At 38.6% G+C, this 22,581-nt stretch overlaps 3 protein-coding genes across 4 annotated transcripts; 1 reads left to right on the top strand and 2 right to left on the bottom strand.

The window, feature by feature from the left end:
• Positions 1 to 5,872: 5,872 nt before the first annotated feature.
• Positions 5,873 to 12,433, bottom strand: LOC104945044 (putative all-trans-retinol 13,14-reductase). Its single transcript, XM_010770672.1, has 11 exons — positions 12,277 to 12,433; positions 10,655 to 10,837; positions 10,134 to 10,375; positions 9,849 to 10,044; positions 8,534 to 8,731; positions 8,327 to 8,446; positions 8,111 to 8,249; positions 7,631 to 7,740; positions 7,200 to 7,366; positions 6,939 to 7,098; positions 5,873 to 6,618 (listed from the first exon to the last, which is right to left on the bottom strand). Exons 1-11 carry the CDS (start codon positions 12,431 to 12,433, stop codon positions 6,449 to 6,451), a joined length of 1,842 nt encoding a protein of 613 aa, XP_010768974.1. The 3' UTR covers positions 5,873 to 6,448.
• Positions 12,434 to 15,898: 3,465 nt separating this feature from the next.
• On the bottom strand, positions 15,899 to 16,770 carry gngt2b (guanine nucleotide binding protein (G protein), gamma transducing activity polypeptide 2b). Of its 2 annotated transcripts, none has more exons than XM_010770671.1 (3): positions 16,649 to 16,770; positions 16,455 to 16,568; positions 15,899 to 16,228 (listed from the first exon to the last, which is right to left on the bottom strand). In XM_010770671.1, the coding sequence occupies exons 2-3, from the start codon at positions 16,536 to 16,538 to the stop codon at positions 16,100 to 16,102; spliced, it is 213 nt and encodes a 70-aa protein (XP_010768973.1). In that variant the 5' UTR covers positions 16,539 to 16,568; positions 16,649 to 16,770; the 3' UTR covers positions 15,899 to 16,099. The 2 variants fall into 2 exon arrangements, with proteins under 2 accessions (XP_010768973.1, XP_010768972.1); XM_010770670.1 differs by having other exon boundaries at positions 16,455 to 16,543.
• Positions 16,771 to 20,077: 3,307 nt separating this feature from the next.
• Positions 20,078 to 21,632, top strand: tmem101 (transmembrane protein 101). The gene is made up of 2 exons (XM_010770669.1): positions 20,078 to 20,266; positions 21,409 to 21,632. Exons 1-2 carry the CDS (start codon positions 20,136 to 20,138, stop codon positions 21,596 to 21,598), a joined length of 321 nt encoding a protein of 106 aa, XP_010768971.1. The 5' UTR covers positions 20,078 to 20,135; the 3' UTR covers positions 21,599 to 21,632.
• Positions 21,633 to 22,581: the final 949 nt, after the last annotated feature.

The raw sequence follows: 22,581 nt of genomic DNA, 5'->3' as shown, positions 1-22,581 counted from the left end.
AAAAAACCTTATGACATCATAAAGTGGCCAAAATCTGATCAGCTCATTTTCAGACAGGTTTTTTATATAAATGGATCAGAACAAAAAGTGAGCGAATATTTTTTCCTGAAACTTTCAGAATCTCTTTACACAGAGACATGTTTATGTATGAAAGACATGAAAAAGTGGATTTTGCATAATAGGTGACCTTTAGATTTCAGCATACGAATAGTTTAAGCCAATTTTGACAGTGTTAAAAGTGCATTCAAAACCATGAAGGATTTGAGTATGCCACCTTCTGGCTAAATGTTTCTCATAGCTGTGCTAAGAGTAAAAGTAAACATTTGCTGTGTGAAGATCAAGACCTGAGCATGTCTCGGCAAACTGTGAAACTCTTTGCAAACTGTAGAAGGCATTCGCTCTGGAACAGATCTTGAAAGTGAACTAGAATAAAGAAAATGCTAATAAGCACATTTGTTTTGCTTATCAATACATATAAAAGACTTACTGGTGTTAATCATGTTCAAAGTTCATTTGTAAAACTTGAATCCCTAAAAGGTTTTAGCTGCATCTCGGCTATGAAAGTTCAGTCCTCTCCGTTTCTGCAGGCATGAAACTTTTTAATTATGCAGCCCCAAAATCACACGTTTCTTTCAAGGGCTTTACAATCTTTACAGCATTAAACACATTCTAACCTTAAAGCCTTAATTCAGATGAGTAAAAAACGCCACATGAACCCTACAGTTTACTGTCTGTATCCAAACCATGTGTTGAGGAGTCATCTCCTTATGAGGGCTGGCTGGGACTACTCCCACAGAAGAGCCCCCTCTAGTGAATATCTTCTCCAGCATTTAGACTCCCCCCAACTTCACAAGCTGTAAACACAGAGCAAAGAGAGCTGTGATGACGAATGCGGATGCATTAGGCTGATGAGGATTACTCAGTGGAGGGGTGGGCTTATTGCTAGGGGAAGGTGGAGGTGGGGGGTGAAACGTGAGACTCTGGATCATCACGAAGCATCCAACGAAAGGAGGGGCTGTAGTCACAAAGTGCAGATGGGTGTGAAAGATCGAAGAGATTCACTCTTTGATTTAAACCCAGGATCATTATTTGTTCAATGTAAGCTTCTTCCTCTTCTCGCCATCCTGTGTAATTATTTATATGAAACATTCCCGAATTCTTGTCCTTAACTTGATTACCATCTAAAATGGTCCTAACTGGATTCAAGCCAGATATTCCTATCCCCTGCAAACAGTAAACTATGATCACATAATAGACTGTTGTGGTTATGCGGTTTGCCAGGTGCGGATTACTTTAGTTTTCTCCGCAACAATGTCTCCCTTCCACTCCCTCTGTTGCACTTTTTTAAAATCAAAAGTCCTGCTTCCCAATGGAGCAGGGGCTTGATCGGAGAAGCAGGCAGAGCAAATACTTACTATGACTCATATGAGAAGACGTGGTTCTCCTTTCTCCGGCCCTCCCTATTCCTGCCTCCTCACTTTTTCTCTCATCCAAACCCCAGCATGCAACATCATTTACAATGAAATGTGCAGCGCAGCCTCACAGGAAATATTACAAACAGCTGAAAAGGGAAAGTAGAGATCTGCTGAGATACATTCTTTAGTTCTAATTCAGTTTGGGCTCAGAAGAAGCAACTGTTATGAAGAGAGGGAGTTCATTAAGTTTTTCCTAATGAATGCTAATCATTGTAAAACTACACGAAACCTTGTGTGATAGAAAAATGCTGTTTGCATTTAATGCCTGATGTCAATCATCAAACATGCCCTTCACAACAGCAGCTCAAATTACCTGCTTTCCACCTTTTAGTTTGAAGAGGTGGCAAACAGGGAAGCTAGTGCAGAAAATCACCTTTCTAAAATGTGCGATTTATACAACTTAATTGTTTTGTTCCACTTTCATTACTCTCATAAGGTTGTTTCCCCCGCAGCAGGTAGAGAAAAAGCTCTAAAAACCAACTGTGAACTCCTTGCTCACTAGCAAACAGCTGACAGACACAGTAAGTATAGATAGTTGGTGAACACAGTGAAGCAATTAGCAGAAAAAAGTATTCTCCTGTGGAGATGGTTAAGTGCAGTATAGTTGTCTGTATATAAGAAGTGGACAACTCACAGTGACTCTAGCCATTAGTTGTGGATAGGATATCAATATGAAATCCCATGCATGCACATTTACAGATGAACTTCTTGTTAGGGTCGTTAGTCCAGGAGTTCAACACCATGGTTGCCGCCATTGTATTTGTATTGAAGACAAGTTGTATTCATGTCTTTAACAGCAAATCTCCTCACACAACCTCTTCAAACACAATCAGCCAGTTTGTTATCCTTCCCTTCTCCTTTAGGCAAACCAGCTACTGTAGAGGTGCATATGCAACCAACTGGAGTAGATTGTGGAACGAAACAGGTGAATGCTCAGTAAGCGTGACTATTCCATATCCACATAATTTGCGTCAAGGACCAAAGCGGACCCTCACCGGCATGCAAAAAGTATCAATTGGCTTTAAATAGACCATCATTTACTAAATGGACCACATGCTGTATTAAAAGAAGCTTGAAAGTAGCGATTTGTTGCTTTAACTCTACCATTTTTTAACTGAGGGACTATATCAAGCGAGAAGTAGGGTCATACAATCAGACTTCTTTTTGCATACTCTGATTTCACTTTTCCAAAGCCAAAGTTGCCCACTTGGTGAACACAACAACAATATAGTGTATCATCACCTTTGAAGTGGTTATACCCTCTCAAAGGTGATGATATGTCCATGTTGTGTTCAAAACTTGTTTTGCTGCCCCCAAGTTTCTTTAAATGTGCAATTGAAGGTTAGAAAAGTTAGAAAAGATTTTTCAGGAAGAAGGCAGAATAAGGGAAGTTGCCATTTTCCCTGGATTTTCCATTTAGCTCAACAGAAAGTTGGCCTCAGGCAGCAGCTTTAAGCCAACATCGGAGAAGAGGTCTGTGATCTGTGTGGAGCAGGAAAAAAGCTTCAGTCTGATTTTCATCGATGGAAAATAAATGATTTTTTTTCTTCTTCTTACTGTGTAAACATACAATTGAACACTTTGCTTTAGACCTCCATGTATAGCAAACTATTAAGACCTTTATTCATCTATCCAGGGCTACAACTTTACTGAAAGATAGTATTTTTAGTTTTGTAGGGGTGACTTTAATGCAAACACCTTTAAGCCCAGTCTGATCCTGGGTGCTGTCTATAGCCTGGGTCTTCCTGTTCTCTGGGTTGTCTGAAAGTTTCTTCTGAGAGTGTTCAGATTGGTAGCAGCTGTGGTTGTTGGCCGGTTCGAGCTGTGGGAGGTTGCGGCAGGCCAGCGGGGAGGAGCTCCAACATCTGGAAAAGAAGGAAAGCTGGCTGGAACACAGAGAAGAGAGCCTAGCAACACGTATACTCCCCGAACCAATCCTGTCTCTACAGTGTTTGCAAGTGAACAATTCCCTTTATCTAGATACAAGTGTTCGGGAGCCAGCAATGTTGGATAGGAACACAGCCTTTTGAAATATGAATTTTATTCAAAAGCTTGAATCTGCTGGTTAGAGAGTGTTGCCTGAGACAACGGAAAGAGTGGACTGCTGTTTTTAAGATCGGAACCCTCTGGGCCTCTCCTGATCTAAGAGCGTGTCTAAACATGTGGGAGCTGCCTGCAAGAGGAAAAGGAGGAAGGGGGTTGAGGTGGTGCTTGTGTTGGTCAAGAAAACTTAAATTCCTCCTCCCATGATCTGCCCATTCTAGTTGCTTTTCTATACAAATTAAATTAGTGAAATGATAGGTCTCATTTCCTCTGTAAGTTTTATGTAGTCACTTTCGGCACTTACCGAACATCTTTAAATCTATATTACTACTTTTATAAAAAAAAGTCTGAAAAAAAGGTCTGAAAGTACAACCTTTTGATTTGACTTTATAAAGGCTTTATAATGTCTGACGACAGTCTTCATTGATAATTTAAGTTCTGTTTATCTGACAGTACAGGTGCAAAGATTTCAAGGATAGCATTTTAATTTCCAATGTGCGTACCAAAAGTGATCCATCTAATAGTTGTTTAGGCATTTCACTAAAACCAAAATGGTGCCCTAATGGTGTTTCTAGAGGAAAAGTCAGGGGATAAACAATTCACTAAGATTCTGAGGACATTGAATATTTTAACTTTTGATGACATCCATCTGATAGTCAAGTATCAGTTAATATATATAAGGTAGGACCATGCCACCCCCTAGTATGGAGGTAAAGGGTGGGTTCCCTTTCTTCAGAGCTCAAAGGGCAGGTGGCTTTGTTTCTGAGTCAGTCAGAGCACAGCACAGGAAAGTAAGAGTTAATGTAGATGTCATGTTTATTTCTGGTGAAGAACTCCACGTTTTCATGCCACAGTAATTATATGTTATAGCCTACTGAACTTCCTAGCCAGACAAAGTCAATATAATTAACTCCTCTCCCTCCCATTTTGCTCCTCGTTTCTTCATCTTACCTTGCTTTTGGCCGTTTTTATTCACATTGAGGGTGGGTACAAGGTCTTTGAAGTTTTGAAAATGCTACATTTTAATTATGTTGAATTTTCATGAGCACTAAACTTTTCTTATGCAATAATCAGATTATTTTCTTCCATTTGGTCCTTCTCCTTTTTTCAACAGATAAAGATAGTGCTGTACCTGCTACTTTTCAAAATACGAACCACGATTTAAAGAATTGTAAGGTTCTCAATTATTATATTCAGAAAATGTAAACAGCAGCAGACAACTTTTTGCTTTGTAAAGACGTTTGTTACGTCTACCTGTGTAGAGTATGTACACTCTCCCTCTGTTTGTGTTGTATTGCGAGCTTCTCTTTGCTTTTTTAACACAATAGGGCTGGCAGCCCTTGCATAGTGTGTCACTCTCATATTGCAGTTATCAAGGATATAGAGGCATTGTCACTTATGCATAATGCTTACCCTCCAATTACCACTCAGGTAACACCTGAGCACTGTTGTCGTTGTTTGAACTGTTTTCGCTGTAAGTAGTATAGCTGCTAGCCGTGGGCTTAGCCATCAACCATGTTCAGAGCTGTGTGGAGGCAATCGTTTTAGTATGTTGAGAGGTACCAAAAACATTTTTATAAATACATCATCAAAGAAGTCATTCAAAACTAGATCCCCCACTCTGGAAATTAGCAAGTATTCAATAATAAAGGATCAAAATATACAATCAAAGTTAGTACAAACAGCTGGTTTTGGCACCTTAAAAGTTCTTGAAAAGTGCTAGAATGATTCTCTTAAAAATCTGTAAGAACCAAAGGGAAGTGTTAACAGCAGCATCTTGTACATCAGAGCTCCTGCAGCAGGGAGAGTGTTCCCTGGGTCTGTACAGCAGAGGGATGGAGTGCAGTGAGCGGCAGAGGTACTGGCATCCCACTGGCTGGCTGGACAGAAGAGGCATTCTTCTCCTCAGATCCCCCCGGTCGTCTCCTACAGACCACAGTTTGTCAGCCAATATGCCCACCGTTTACTGAGGAAATGTTCACTTAGTTCAGGAAGTCTGAGGTTTCCCCCGAATGTTTGATTTCAGAAGTTACCCAAACAACACTGGGGTTATAAGTCAGGGCAGAACAACTTAGGTGGGAACTAAGAAATCCTGAGGGGAATTGCAGTCTCAGGTCACGAAGTGATATATAAATAATTAGCCGGCCCATCATAGCTATTGTTAATGATTATTCTAGATGGGGTAATGATTTGCTGAAGGTAATATTTATTTGGTAATATGATTAAGTCCCATATTCATGCCTCCATTTGAATCTTTCATAATGATTTCCTGTGCAATTAAATTGTTTGTTGTCATATTTCTAGTGTGCATGTAGACATATCAGTTTCAGCAAAGATTTGAGCATACGTGAAGGGCAGTGTGAATGTTTTTATTTTTTATGTTATGTTATATGAACAGAAATACAAATAAGCATTTTGCGTAATGCAAAAACAAACCAAGCTGTGACAAAAATATACAAAGATATAGATACTCGGTCAACAAAATGTACAAAATCCACAAAACTCACATTAGAAAAAAGCAAAAAAAGCTGGTATCATAAATAATTCTAATAATTCCACATTTAAAGGATAAAGATGCCTAAATACAAATGTAAAGAAAAATAGGAACATTATTTGACATATATTAAATTAGACAAAATAATATATGTAAATGATAAACATACCATATCCCATAAAATGATCAAAGTTCCAGCACAGTATTACGATAATGTGCGTTCTAAACATTTCAAACACTATGTGGTTACCTTTTCCAGCAAACCTTGCAACAAAATCCTTCCCCAGCTCCTGACATATGCATTATAGTATCAGTATATACAATAGATCCCAGACTTTGTTTTGCTGTGTTCAAGCTTCTTGCAAAAATCAAGGGTCCTTTTGCACCTGGTTTGTGCAGTTTAACTAGTGTCCTGCAGGGGAAGTAGAGAGCGCTCTCACTGCAGTTTCTTCTTAGACAGCTCGGCCAACTCCCTGGCTTTCCTCCTCTTCAGCTTCTTCTTGAGGAAGAGCAAGTCAATGTAGACGATGTGGTCCAACACCGCAGAGGCGCAGAGGAGTCCACCATGCAGAGCGCCTGCTATCCCACAGCTGAACACGTCTTGGCCTGGAACAAACACACAAAATACATCCTGCTGCATGAGACAAGACAACTGGAGTCTGGGTTCAAAATGTTGTCTGAGTTACTCCTGCTTTTTGACCTTATCGTAAATTGATAATTTGGTAAACCAATCCAGCAAGAAAATTGCTATTACACTGCAAAGAAACCAACATTTCAGCGCATTATCCTTCTTTAAGTTAATCAATTGTTCTTGAGACTTTTCTACGCCTGTTTAAACTTCACTTACTGAAAAACCCAAGGACTTGACTGTACTTGCAGAGCTTTTTTTAACCTAAAGTCCTCAGCCAAGTTTGCACTTTTCATACCTGAGATGTAGAGGTTTTTGACGGGGGTGTTGCACCTGTTCCTCGCCACAGTCTCTGCTTGGAAACGATCGAGGTTGTGCTCAGCAGAGTACATGGCTCCACGCTGGGCACCCAGATAGTGGTTGTTTGACAGTGGGGTCGCCACGTCCTGGAAAACCAACTGAAAAACAAGTCATACACAAATTCCAAGTTAGTCAACACATGAAATAAAAGCATGGACACTTTACAGTTAACCCTTTGACAGAAAAAGACCAATCCTACCTTGTCTCTGATTTTAGGGAACAAAGTACAGGCCCGGTCAAAGAGGTTTTTAGCAAATCTCATTTTGTAGTTGTAGTATTCGTCGCCCCTTTTGCGTACAGAAGTGTCCTTCCATTCCTCAAACCATTCGTACTTGACCATTGTCAGTATTGTCATGCAAGATTTTCCTGTAAACATGAAACAGATGTATGAACTTCTTGTAGGAGTACATCTTTAAAACAACATTTATTGTTAATATTTGCACATTCTTTCTTTTCATCGCTTGATTTTGATTGGACTTTAACTATTATATATATTTTATCTTTTTTTTCTTTTCACTATCTATGTAAAGCGACTTTAAGCACCTGGAAAAGCACTAACAAAATAAATCTATTATTATTATTATTACTACTTCTATTTGCAACCATAGAAAAAGCCTTAAGCGTATGTACCTGGGTGTCTTATTTTGGATTCGGGGTCTTTGGCAGATGGCATTGTGATGAACATCATGGGGATATTATCTGGTGCTTCCTCTTTGTTTAATGCAAAGAAGGCATCCATCCTAAAACACACAAAAACATGAACATTTCAAATTCAGATCGTCATCCCTCAGTCAAATCAGTCTGGGCTTAACATCAGTGTGGCCACACATGAAAAATAAATCATGGGTGGTATTTAAATCAGTTGTACTGATCATGTACTCCACCTAGAGGACAAAAAGGATCTCTGTCTTGGAAGTTTAATAAGCCACATACAGAACTGTACAATACACTACACTTTCTAATGGAATACATAAAGCTGAGACAAAAAAATAAATAAAATCTGATGTATCTGGAAGCAGAGTTCCACAGAGTTTTTTTGTCTCATTGCATCCCTACTTCTTATACAACAATGCCCCCTTGTGGTAATAAAATGTTAGGGTTCAAACTCACGATGTGTCCATGTCATTGTTTTTAAACAGCCAGAAGTTGGTGGACTCGAGGCCCAACTCCTCTTGAGTCCCATCAAACCCGGAGAAAACCAGGAACGATCCTCTGCCATGTTTCATCATGTTCAGCCTTTCCTGAATACCTACAATAAAGGTATGGTTTAACATCACTTTCAGAATAGAAATGCATATATTTAGGCGATAGGGATCTCTTGCTCACCTTTCTTTTCTTGAATCGCAGGGGGAAGAAGTCTCTGGAAGGTGTTGAAGACGCCACAATTTGAAACAACCACAGGTGCGTGAATCTCCACTTCCGCCTGACCTTTCCTCACTTTCACACCTGTCACGTAACACAAAAAGGAAGCCATGTACTTGTGTGTGTCGTAAAAAGGTAAAGAAAACAGAGCTTACATTCCCATGGTCTCACCATAAGCTGCTCCCTTGTCATTAACCAGGATCCCAGTGACAGGAGCTCTGACCAGGCAGTTTCCTCCATATTTCTGGATGGTGCGGATGATGTGGAAGGCGATCTCACTGGCACCACCTTTAGGGTAGTAGGCACCTCTTTTGTAGTGATGAATCAGGAGGGCATTGATGAGAATACTGGAGTCCTTTGGAGGCACGCCTAAATATACAGAGTGAAGGATTAAATATGACTTTGCTGACTTTGTTATCTTGGCTTCAGCTGAAACCACCAGACCAGACTCGTACATTTGTTTTTGAGACTCATTTTGCGTTGGATTTGGACTGAAACTGTTTCATTAGGAATAACTCCTACAGATGTTTTAAAGAAACACCATATAAGGCCGACTACAATCATATTTTACAAGTATTTAGGTCATAAGAGACAGGGCAAATTTGATCTAGAACAATTATATGGATCAAATATTTACGGGTAGATTATTCTGATCAAAGAAAGTGTTACAGTTATAAAAAGTTATAAAAAGTGTCCCAATTGTTAATTAGAGGAGAAGTGTACTAAAAAGATTAAAGGTAGGGTAAGAATGGAGAAACCAGCTCGAGTGTGCTAGAATTTGAAAGTACGCAGCCGAAAAATATCTTCCTTACAGAGCCCCTCCTCCGACACACACGAACGTGCACATGACCAATGAGGGCACGAGATAAGTTTGTGCACAAGATGGAAGGCTGACAGGCAGGTAGGCCATCCAGTTATTTTAGCCGGGCCGGGGCAGATAATTGGTCTAGCTTTTTACAGCGCTACGGCTTCCACAGATGAAATATTTGTGTATATTTATTTTCAAAGCATTTAATGTATTCATTGCTATCGGGATGTTAAGACTATTCCATGTAATCTAACAAAAAGTGTTTCTGAAGTGAATTACCTACCCTACCTTTAAGTGATGAGTAAGGGTAATCGAAATTTGCAGCTTTTTTCTGTTTCTGTCTTATGGATAAATTACAGTGAAAGTTTCAAACACTGTACTTACAATCGTAAGTTTTTGAAGGACACATTTGCATAGTGTATTATAAACTTTATCGTTGATATCATACTATTACAATATATTGATGCCTATATGTCTTAGACATCTGCTACTGAAGTATTTGCTACAAATTACTTCCAATACAATGTATTTTATTTACTTGACAATATCTTTTAGTTGGTGGACTTGAGAAAAGATGGCTGCCATTTCTACACTGTTCATCTAATGTGGACGTTAATACCGTAAGAGCGAGTTTCTGTCTTTACTGGCTTGAATTGAGTTTTCTACTCTAGTACCCACCATAGAAAAGATAAGAAAAGATGACGTGCAGATCCTTGTTGCTGGTCAGGGTGTTCACCAGGTCTGTTGCACATGTCCCAGAGAGGCGGAAGACCTCGGTGAGGAGGTTTCCAATGCCTGACTTCAGTATGAATAAAGACACCCACTGCGGGATCAGCTTTAGAGTTGCCAGGTAGTGAGTCTTCTTAGCAGAGACCTTTTGGAGAACAGTTTGCCAGTTATAGGTGTGTTGTCATTTTATGGAGGGATGTCACGCTGAGATATGTGTCCACTAGCTTACAGTACCTTCATGATATTGAAGAATGTTTCGATGGCCTCTGTGTCATCGGGGAATTGCTTCATTAGATGGGCTTTCATCTCCGTTTTACCCGAGAAGATAGTGTACTCCCGTTTTTCCTGTCCTTGGCCTATCATGATCGTGTCAAAGTGTTGATTTAGCTTTTGGAACTCCAACTGTCCCTCAGAGATTTGATCGAAGGCGATGCGCAACAGGCTGTTCTCGTGGACCTGACCAATGTAGTGAAGCCCTGAAGAAGGAAAGAGCGGGAAGCAGGAACACAGTGTATAGTTATTTAAGTTACACCAGGGAGATAATCAACATCCATTCTTGTTGTTGCCTTCAAAGTGGTTTAGAGGATTTAATGGAACAATCATAAAAATTGTACCTACTGTAGCTCAACAAATGACACCTTAAAAAACCCACTTAGCTGCTGCAAGGTGCTGCTAGATATTCCAGGCCTCTTAAAAAAATCCAATGCAGTGCTCTGAAACAGTGAATATATATTATCCCTGGCATGTCCTCTTACCAACATCAAACTCGAAGCCTTTCTCTACGTAGGTGTGGCAGCAGCCTCCAGCCTGGTCGTGTTGTTCCAGCAGCAGGACTCTCCTCCCTGCTTTGGCCAGTGTCGCTGCAGCTGTCAGACCACCGATACCGCTTCCAATGACAATCACATCCAGGTTCTGGGGCACTTTGTCAAGGCTGAAACCTGGACAGAAACAGACGGAGATGATGTAATCATGGTAACATTTACATGTCTAAAAAAAAAAAAGATTCATTGAAAATGTAATATAACCTGCTAAAATGTGTTGCATAATAGTCTGAAGGTTGCTATGCACAGCTTTCATCTCATAAAGACTTGGCTGTTGATCTAGTTCCTGTATATGTGTTATCCTCTTGGCAACTACACATTAGATAAGACTGCAAATACAATCTCTTTGTGCATTATCTAACTAAGATAAAGCCAACAGATGAAAAACAATAAGTGTACTTTTGTACTAATTTAGGTCTAATCTTAACTCTGAGTTATGACCAGGAAAACAGGCCATTTAGATGATATGTATCAGCAAACCTCAGCAGTTCTACGAACTTTAGTAAACTGATACAGTGTCAAATATTTGTTCTACTTACTTTTTACTATTTCTAGTTGCAGACCTTTTAATGCTTAATCGAACCCAATTTTATAACTTAACTTAATACAATTATTTAGAATTTTCCTTGGAATATTACCTCCCTCGTCACACCATTTATTTTACTTACAATGTCTCTTATACCCGTTGTAAATATTAAAGATGAATGAAAAATAAAATCACACCCTAGTTTAAGTTAAAGAAGTAAACCAGATTCATTTGAGAATGCACCTTTTTTTTCCTGCATAATGCCATCTGTTGACATTAAGAGTTTTGCCCAGGAACATGTAAGCAATTATTATGAAAGGGCTTTACAACAGCAACAATAAAACAATTGTTCTTCCTCCAAAAGCACAGCACAGCTGCAAAGGACAAATGGGCATCTGCTTGGGCAACTTCTGCCCGACCTTGTGCATGTCCCTTGTTTTGAACAATTCCATCTGTCATTTTCTTTTTGTTGTTGTTAACATTGCAAAGTGGGATACCTTTTATTACACATGTTCGCTGATTGAAATGTGTGCAGTGAATAAAGGTCTATTATTTGATGATCCCTGTCACAGCAGAGGTTGATAACAAAGAAAATCCATGACAAATTAATTGGATTTTAGTTTCATACATTTCTTAAATCTCACTAAAGCAATCTAAATAAACATATTGCATATTCATTATTGAATGATGAAAGTGAAGGTTAATAATTGATTCTCTTTTTTCCTTTTTTTGCAGATGCTGGCCAGGGAGGTCCATTTTCTGCTGTAAGAATATATATTCTAAGTGGATCATATTGTGTTGTACCCAATGGAATAAATTGAAATATTATTTTACAAATGGTCATTTTCATTCTTAGTCTGCATTCTTTTTCGTAGTTTTTTGTCAAGTCATTTTACATGTTGACTGTTTTGTATCTTGTTTAAGTGTGTGCCTACAGATCTAAATCAGACTTAACGGTTAGAAGATACACTTCTTCATGAAAGCATGCCCTCACATTTCTAATGAGCATTTTCAACTGCAATCATTTTACCTTGCTTGATGACTTTGTCCCGCTTCTTCTGATCAAACTCTCGAGGTCCAGGGGGTCTCACTGACTCCAGGGAGAAAGGGCTCTTTTTCCCAAACAGGTACCAGTACGTGCCACCGGCCCATATAACCAACCACGCTAAGAAGATCAAGAGCCACATCATGGAGACAATCGGATCGCAGTGTCTGGTAAGAGTGTCCACAGCAGCAGTGACAGGTGTTTTCTGAGCACTGCACTCCTCATCAGGCTGTTTTTATAACGCTGACTGCCAAAGGTCTGGACTAGACAAGTGGGACATTTAGATGATTATCAGAGGTGTTATGACAACCACTAAAGATAAGGCTAAGTGACCCATTTTTGTCATGACTGTGCACAAATAAAAAATAATGGTGTGCCAGAAAAGTGCTTCTTTGGAGACCAAAACAAAAGAGGCAAACTATGATGTGATGGCCACAGCCACACATGGTCACACCTGCATTTCAGGTGCAGTCAATTACCCAAACAATTAACAACAGACAGTTGGCTTCAATGGTGAACTGGTTATTTGCTTTCACTGTGGCCTGACAGTGTTTAGTTCAGGTGAACACATTTTGGATCGGTTAACAGAGGTATTTGTTTGTATTATACATTTTCTTTGTCTTTGAGTTACTGTGGTTGTTGGGGGGGGTTTCTTCCTGGTGGCCCAAAGAGCATGGCCGAGGGCTGAGGACTTCTAAATCCTGGAAATAGTTAATTGGGCCAAACCATGTGCTTCCATGTCAACAGTGGGATTTGGGCTTTGTCAGTTTTCTTTTCATGGCCTATTCATCGTAGTTACCCCTTGTTTGCTATTCGGTTTGGACAAGCCACTATATATGTTCCCACTTGTTGGATTGCGACAGGTCGGTGTGTTTAGTTTAGTTAACATCAATTTGACTTCTGGTATATTGATAGAATTATATTCAAATGACCTGTTTATAGGCCTAGTTATTTCGATTTGAAACACTTTTTCCACTCACTGCTTGGTCCCTGACAAAAGGACACTACCAAAAGAACTTTGAGTTTTTCGTTCCTCCATTAATTATTTTTCTTGGAATCGATTCAGACATTGTTCTTCTCCATGGTAGGTCACTCTCAACAAAAAATGAATAGATGCATTGTTCTTGTCAGTGTCACACGAGGTCAATTGTGTTCAAGTAAACAAATAGTCCGTTCAGATGTCTTGAATTCACAAAGTTATGACACTTCTGATCTGAAGGTTACAACATGTTTTTCTTTCACCCAGTATGGTTATTCCACAGAGATTATAGGACATTTGCGAAGATTAAATATGTCCATAATTGCTCTTATCTGATAAGACAATTAAGATAAAAACCACTCCATGGACAAGTCATCCTAGACTTTACACATGCGGTGTCGAAATGTATGTATTTACAACAGTGCAGATTAAAATCACTGAGTTGTATCATTTGGTGTCCCATAATTACAGTGCTCGTGTCCTTGAGCAGACCATTGAGAAATTGCAATGTGAAAATCAACAGAATAACACTTGATTATCATTTTTTTTACAAAAAGTATATATTACTTAATGATAAAATGGGTAACCTTTTAAAACAGCTTTCCTTTTGAAAATATGTTTACAAATGAACCATGTTACCGCTCTTTAGCTCAAATGTCTTTCTCTAGTATCTAAAATACATGAAAAGGGATTCAAATATATTTTAATAATTAATTGTATTTGTATTCATATTTAAAATGTGATTACATATTTGAAATGAGATAACCTACACAGATGACAACATACTGATATCTCACAGACACGCACCCCTAAGGGTTTTTGATTACGGTAATACTTGGATACTCACTATCTATACTTATAGATACTCAACAATTTTGCTTAATATTTCTGTTTAACATTAAAGTAAACCAAATACATAAAACATATATATCCTCCTGGGACCCAGCCCATTGAAAATTTAACATGCATCTCCTTTGACTCTTTTGTGCTACTCTATCAATCCCTGATGTACTGTACAGAGGACATCCTGGTCTTTCCAGTGATATGTCATTGGTTAAATTGCATGCTGGGAAGTTCCTCTTTCTTTTCATCCAAAATGGCTGGCATACCAAAAACAAAATGTTATAGAAGCAGGAGGAAAAGTCAAATATTGTTGAATAATCGTAATTTTTACCATGAAAATCCTATATGTTCTTGTCTATCAACATGTGAGGAACTATATAATTTGTTCTGAAAGCAATTAAATAATTCAAGTTTTCAAATAACAGCCCTTTTATAAATGTCCATTCTAGTGGACGTCAGGACCATCTTCATGGACTTTATGACTCAATATTGTTGCAAGAGACGGAACTGAAGCAGAGATTTTCTGTACGAGATAGTTCAGGGAGATTAAGATTTTGAGCTCTCAGATGATGATAGAGATGATGATTTCACACCTGGGATAGAAGAGGGTCAAGAAGAAGGGGTGAAAGATGCAGGAGGCTCCATGAGCGCACAGATACAGACAGAGAGACAGATAGGGACGAGCTGGAAAGACATGGCCCCCTGTGGGCCAAGAGTAGCACGTATGTCTCATTGTTGTTTTTATTTTAAGTGGAGCCTTGAAAAATGAGAATTGCCTCAGGAATGCCAGCTTTGTTTCTATGAGCTTGGTCAAATGGAGACCACATCCATAAAACTAGTTTTTTAGTGACCAAATAAACAGCAATGTTCAGATCAATTACTTATTCATGTTTTAAATAAAGGTGAATGTATTATTGTATTAATATCACTCTATAACCATAATACGTTACATAGTCTATCTGTTAATTTTGGCTGTCTTTTCAAACTAATATGGTCCCGACGTCCTCTACAGTGGACATACTGTAACATATTTAAATAAAATAAAATAAAAAAAGTCTAAATTGCAAGATGTTTTTTTTAACCTTAAATAGGTAGGAAATCACAAAAAAAAGGAAATTGGAAGACACTATTTCCCTCGGGTCCCAGGAGGATATGTTGGTTTCTGAAAATGGAACGGCAATAAACTTATCTTAAAATACTTTTTTGATACCTAATAACCATATTTCCTTAACTGTGCTAGGTGCTCTGCATGTGTGACCGTTAAAGAGGGTTTCATCCCTCCGATTCTATCTATCATTTGATTTAAAAAAAAGTGTTAATGCAGCAGTGTGAATTGTGTTTTTAAATGTATTATAGTGTTAGGAATAAAGCCTGCACCTACAAATGAAATCATACCCAAGACGTTATGTGTATTTGTTGGTGAGCAGATTGAACATGACACTAATTGGATGCAGGGCTCCAAATGGGAGCAGGGATGAAGCCGCTGGAACAAGCTTAAAGACTTTGATACCGGAAGCAGCTCTTTGTCAGTGTGAACGAGAAATCGTATTAAGAATTACTAAGCAGTAAGTGCGCAGCTCCTGTGACTTTGCCCTGCTTTTCACGGTTACACAGCTGAGTGTCATGTTGACTTCTGCACATTCACACACCAACCAATATACAGTAACAATATAATCCAGTGTAAAAAAGTAGATGAAAGTGCAGTTGTAGTATAATAAAAGTGAGCTTTGCTTATATTCAACGATAATAAGAGCAGTCAAGTCAGGTCAAAGCTTTGCACAGCTATTTGCATTTAATTACAAATTGACAAAGAAATATTTTCCTATCAACAGTACATTCAGTAATCCGGTGATGGAAAAGGGTCTCTCTCCTGGTAGCAATACCATTACAGATCTTAGTTTTCTTTTACATTTCTACAGGGATATTACAGCAATGTAACCGGTTCTCATAAAAAAACTGTTTGACGTTTCCTTGCATGTCCATGTGCTATGTTATTATACAGCCTCCCTTGTCTCCCTTGTAGGGGTTCTTGTCATCTGGAACGCCCTTTATCAGCGGATCATTAGGCAGGAGTTCCTCAACGAATGTAACAGTCTCTGCACAGTTTGCAAGCAACTGTTGTTGGGAGGAAAGATGGTAAACACATTTAAGGTTGACAAAGCAAATATCACCTTTTCAGACGTAAAGATGGAACATTAAACTTGCATGCTACAAATCATTGAAACTGTTTTCACCCCTTGCACAATGCTTCAATTCAAAGAGGCTTAAAATTGAAATAATACTGAAAAGATTGCTCACAATTGATGGCAAGACATTATTTTTAAAGAGGTCGTTTACTTACTGGTGTCCTAGTTGTGCTAACTTCCTTCTTCAACTGCTCCAGCTCCATTTTTAAGATTTCCTTATCCGACATATCCCGAGCCATCCTGACTGTAAGAGGAAATCAAGACAAAACCTTTAAAAGTGTCAGAAAAAATACCTACAAATCTGCTTTCATGATGGAAAACCAACAACATTACAATCAGCAATCTTTACCTGTTGAATGGTGGGATCCCCAAAGTAACGAGAAATGTGTTTGGCTCCTAAGAGCTCATTGACTGTTTGCCTTGCTGTAGTCCGGTTGCTTCTTCACACTGAATGGTCTGTGCTGTCCCACTGCTCTTCATCCCAGCTGATCCCTGCTGCTGGCTTTGGGTTGAGGTCGGCAGCGGATTGGACCTGATGGCACCAATCCCCCGTGATGAGATTAAACAATCAGGAGCCGTAACCTCTGAACAGGAAGGAGGAAGGTAAGAGATTCTTCTAGATCTGCAGATGAGGTGGAGAAAGTGAACAGTAAACATCACATCATATTTGTCTGTAGCTGTTGAAAACATACCAAAGTCTGTACACTTTAAGCCTATAAGACACTGGCTTCACATTACTTTTCATATCTCTTTTCATTTTCATGTCAATACCTCACCTATACATTAAACCAGTGGTGGAGGAAGTATTCAGATCCTTTCCTTATGTCAAATTGCTAAAACATTGTGAAAAGGACCCTACAATTATAAGTCCTGCATTCAACACTTACTTTAGCAAAACTTTGTAGAACAGTATTTACAGCAAATTATACTACTTTTGGATATGACTGCTGCATTCATGTGAATGAATATTGTACTGATGTGCACAACTCATTTCAACTCTTATACTGTTTTGGGTATAGCAATGCATCCTTTTCTATAAGATCATTGTACGTTTGTTTCGTAGCTGTCCTGTGAGAAGCATTTATCTCTTTAAAGTAAACTTTTCATAAACTGCCTTTTTTATCTTGAACATTGCGTTCCCAGCTCATTCAAGCTGGTTTTTAAATAGTTATTACCTTAAGAAGTAGGAACAAAATACAAATCAAAAATTGGATGAAGTTGGTTTTCTTTGGACAGGGAGGGGATGTTAAACTCTAATCTGAAAGTTTCCCTTTTAGTAGTAGTGAAGTTAGAGCATGAAGTTTAGCATGTAAATATTAAACAATACATAGGAATTACCTCCGACATGAAATGAAGTTATTTATTAGAGTTGATGTATTTAGTACCATTCCATACCTTCATTTAACATAGCCATAACAGAGGTTAGTGTTTGCATCATCGTGTGTTCATACATCATTAGCATAGTGCTGTGTGCCAAGTGGAAGGAGGCCAAGTCCTCACCACTTATTTAATTATAATCTGGCAGTCTATCCAATCAGCTCCTCTTAGACTTGCCACGTCATTCTACTTCAGCAACTTCCAGTGCAAAACTGACAAAGATGTTATTCAAGGTTCATGGTTCTTTATTTAGTCATAAGAACATAGCTGCAGCGTAGTTATGCCGATGAAAATCTTAGGTCACAGGCTTCTCCAACAGTGCAACACAAAACACAGATAAACAGAAAAAATATGGTGCAAGTAAATAGTAAATACAAAAATAAAAATAGTGTAAAAAAGTGAAATAGTGCAATAAGAGTCTATAAGCAAGTTATTGGAATATGATATATTAGGTAAATAGATAAATAATTTCTAAGTAGCAGCCAGATGAGTATTATGGATGTTGTTTCAACAGTTCAGGTGAATATTGTGCATGAATAGATTTTTGCTCAAGGTGTCTTTACAAACACTAAGTTGGTCCTGTTCAAAACCAGGGCGTTAAAAAAACAAAACAACAACTCCATAGACAGAATTAATTGTAGTAAATTAGATATGTACTTTACATCTATGTGTTTAGCAAGGAGCTCCATTGGTGGATTATACGGTCTTTATAGTTGTTTAGCCTCTGTTTGTAGTAGTGTAGTTTTTGTGATGGTTAGCAGCTGTTTGGCATCTCTTTGTAGTTCTTTTGGTCTCTCTGTAGTATGTTTGTGTCTCTCATCTGTGGTCATTTTAACTTTAGTATGCCCAGTAGGCCCATTCAGTAATCCATGCTGGGCTAAGGCTTTTTTCAGTTTCTTGTGATAGTTTGTGGGCAGTTTGTTAGTTCAAACCTACTGGTCTTTTTGGTTCTTTAAAATCTCATAGATGTAAACGGGAGTGTGATTAGTTGTCTTTCTGTATGTTAGCGCACGCAACCCCACCTTTTACCCAATGTTAGCAGAAACAAAGACTTGTTGACCTGTAAAAAGGGCTGATGGCATCAACATTTATTGCGGATATTACATTTTCCTAAGCTAAAGGAAAAGGTTTTATGAAAATATTCTTGCCCTGTAAAGCTCGTCCCACTATTTTGTCCTACTCACCTACAACTGACATTTTATCTGAGACACGACAGGCTACTGATCCTTAACTAAACCTTCAGCAGGACTCACACTAAGCCAGTTTCAGGATGTAGGTTAGTCTCATCTACTAAAGATTAACCTGAGACACGTCACAGGGATCAGCAGCAGTGTGTTCACTTTGAAGGCCTGGTTGGTCACTGGTCACCTGATGAGAAACTGCCCTCCCCATTTGGCTGTCCTATTTTAGTTTCATCCTTTGGGTCACTGTTATTGTACAACTGACTGGAATCATGATTTCTCATTGACCCTGTTCAGTGTGGGGTTGTCTTTTGAGAGATGTTAGTATAGTTGCTAACCTAGTTATCAATCAATCCATAGACAGAAAATGTATCAACAATCATTTTGATAGCTGGTTAATTGTTCAAGTAATTTTCCTCAAGCAAAAATGCCTTATCGTTCTCTGGTTCCAGCTTCTAAATGTTAATTAAAAAAATGTACCTTTTATGTCATTGTAAAAAAAAAGGACAAAGGAAGTAACATGAAGATGTTTCCATATCTGCCATTATAAATATAGCAAAGTTATTTGCAGTGTTTAGAGACCATACTGTGTTATTTCGTGCAAATACCATTAACATTAATATTAACCATTGCAATGCATTTATTTGATGATGTAGTATAATGGGGTCTTTTTAAATGTTTTTTCTAACATGAATATTTGCCTTGTTTTACATTTTTGATTTGCATGCTTTTAAATAGTATTATTATATTTGTTGATGTTGAATTTGTCTTTGTCTTTAGGATCGGGTTGTAACATCTGCATATCGACTACAGATGCTACAGATAGAAAAGCTCTTCTCGGTTAACTCTGGCATTCCTATTGAGAAAAATACTTTTAAATGAACATTCGCAATGGGCATTTCTGCAGAATACATGGTTGAAATAACAAGGTTAAGAGGTAGGCCAGTTTTCCTCCAATGACCTTTAGATCTCAGTGATGATCTACTTTCTCCTGGATGGCGGTATCGAATCTATTTCTGTTTATCCCATGGTTTATCCTGCTTCAATGAGCAAGTCTGTCCCGCCCACTTTGTTCTATCAGCCAATAGGAGGGCAACATTGCGGTAGGATTTAAAGTATTTTCAAAATAAGATCATCCGTGTTGGAAATAACTCCACGTTCTATATTCTGTATTGAATGTACAGGACGCGTACTTTTATTTCGACACGTGTGTGTTTTTTTGGCCGGAAGTCCTTTGAATAGTCGCAGTGTGTCGTTGGCGGATAGATTGCATCAACAATGGCAGCTCCCAGTAGGAAGCAGACTTTAAGGTTTCTCAGCCAGTTGGGAGCATTTATTTTGACCCGGTTTGGGTTTTGGAACTGCTTCACCATGTTGATGTTGTTTGCTGAACGAGCGGACTCAAAAAGGTAAACAGATTTGGAGAATATAGCGCTAGAAACGAGCTAACAAGCTAGCTAACGCCAGTCTAACGCTGCGTTTATCAGCCTTGATTATCAAGATGTTTCTAGAAGCATTATATTGTTTGACAGATATTATTACTGTACAATATGCGTGCCAGTCTAACTTTAATATATGTTATGTTCAAAGTTCCAGCTAGCTTCATGTTAGCCTATTTAGCTGGGGTCTATTTTAGCAAAAACCTCAGACGTAAGTTTCAGCCATATGGAGTTGTTTAAATTAAAAAGACAAGTTATATTTAGCCTTGTCTGTAATTTTCAGTCGGAAGGATAAAAGGCTGTAATTTATCCTGGTAGTAATGGTGGTTTTAATCCTAAATACACTGGGCGTGTATTGTTTCAGTCTGTGGTGGGTTGGTTTGACTTGGACAACCACACCCCTCTGAATTGTCCTGTAATTATATCAACCTAAATCGTTTGTCTTACCTGTCTGCCTCTCTTTGGGGGATATTATTCCCTTTTTTTATTCCATTCTATTACTTTGTTTGTACATATATATACCATGACTTTTGTTGATACACTACTTTGACTTTTGTAGTACTATACTATACATTTAATTGACACATTACTATACGTTTTATGACATATGATGCTAACTATGATGTTTTAATAAATGTTTAATTACCTACTATACTATCGTTCTTTGATAAATGTTGAATTACATACAATTTTTAATTACATGTTTTAACATTCTATACTATGGCTCTCTTTTTTTTAACATACTATATTATGACTTGTTATTAAATGTTTTAGATACATGTTTAATGACATCTTATCCTAAGATGTCTCTATGGAATACTATACCTTTACCATGACATACTATTATCATTTTTACTAGAATATTTAAAGAGATTCTATAATATGCCTTCTTTTTTTAATATGATAGATAGATAGATACTTAATTGACCCCAAAATTGTGAAATTCTTGGAAAAATCTATAAACACATTCTATAAACACAATCTATAAACTCCTGCAACAGGCTGCCAACTAGCACGGTGCCAACAGGGATCAAATATATATATACTCAGACTTGTTTTTACTTTACTTTTAAAGTTTTATGGCATCTCTTTTCATCCATTGTCCTCTCCAGGAAGCCAGACATCCCTGTCCCCTACCTGTACGTGGACATGGGGGCTGCGGTGCTGTGTGCCAGCTTCATGTCCTTCGGGGTGAAGAGGAGGTGGTTTGCAGTGGGCGCCGCCATACAACTGGCCGTCAGCACGTACGCATCGTATGTTGGAGAACAAGTGCACTACGGGGACTGGCTTAAGGTGAGTTAGCTTCTGTGGTTTAGAGTCACAAAGCTAATGTGCAGTAACCCTAATAACTCTTAATGTTGAATTAATGTGTATTTTGTTCTATTTTTAAGAACAACAATGCTGCTGTGACAAAAATGTCCAAACCTGGCATAAATTACATTTTTGAATAATAATAATAATAGATTTAATTTGTTAGCGCTTTTACAGGTGCTCAAAGACGCTTTACAGATAATAGTGAAGAGAAAAGAAAAGAGAAGAAAGGAACAACAAATAAATATATAGTTAAAGTTAAAGTCAAATAATACAAAAACAATCACACATGAAAAGCCAGATTGAAGAGGTGAGTTTTTGTGAGTTTTTTGAAGGTGGTGAGGTCGGTGCAGTCTCTGATGGGTTGTGGGAGTGAGTTCCAGAGGGAGGGGGCAGCGACGGAGAAGGCTCTGTCCCCCCAGGTCCGGTGATTGGTGCGGGTGGGGATGGATAGGAGGTTGGCTTCTGATGAGCGGAGGCAGCGGGAAGGGGTGTGGTGGTGCAGCAGGTCTGTGAGGTAGGGGGGGGCCTGGTTGTTGAGGGCTTTGTAAGTAATGAGGAGGACTTTGAAGTGGATTCTTTGACGGACGGGGAGCCAGTGGAGGTTCTGGAGGATGGGAGTGATGTGGTCTCGGGAACGGGTGTGGGTGAGGAGGCGGGCAGCAGAGTTCTGGATATGTTGGAGTTTATTGAGGAGGTTGGATGGTATGCCATATAGAGGATGCTATTGCAGTAGTCGAGTTGTGAAGTGATGAATGCATGAATCAGGGTTTCAGCAGCAGAGGAGGAGAGTGATGGGCGGAGACGGGCAATGTTTTTGAGGTGGAAAAAGGCGGTCCTGGTGATGTGATTTATGTGGTGGTTGAATTTGAGCTGACTGTCGAAAATGACTCCGAGGTATTATCCGAGGTATAATTCATCATGTTTACATTAGCACGCATGTCATTCGTTTTACAGGTAGGTCAAAGCATATG

This window comes from Notothenia coriiceps, unplaced genomic scaffold (assembly GCF_000735185.1).
Source record: "Notothenia coriiceps isolate Sejong01 unplaced genomic scaffold, NC01 NC01_scaffold00009013, whole genome shotgun sequence".
Lineage (NCBI taxonomy): Eukaryota > Metazoa > Chordata > Actinopteri > Perciformes > Nototheniidae > Notothenia > Notothenia coriiceps.
Note: the sequence above shows the minus strand (reverse complement) of the source record. Positions and strands in the feature narration are given on the sequence as shown.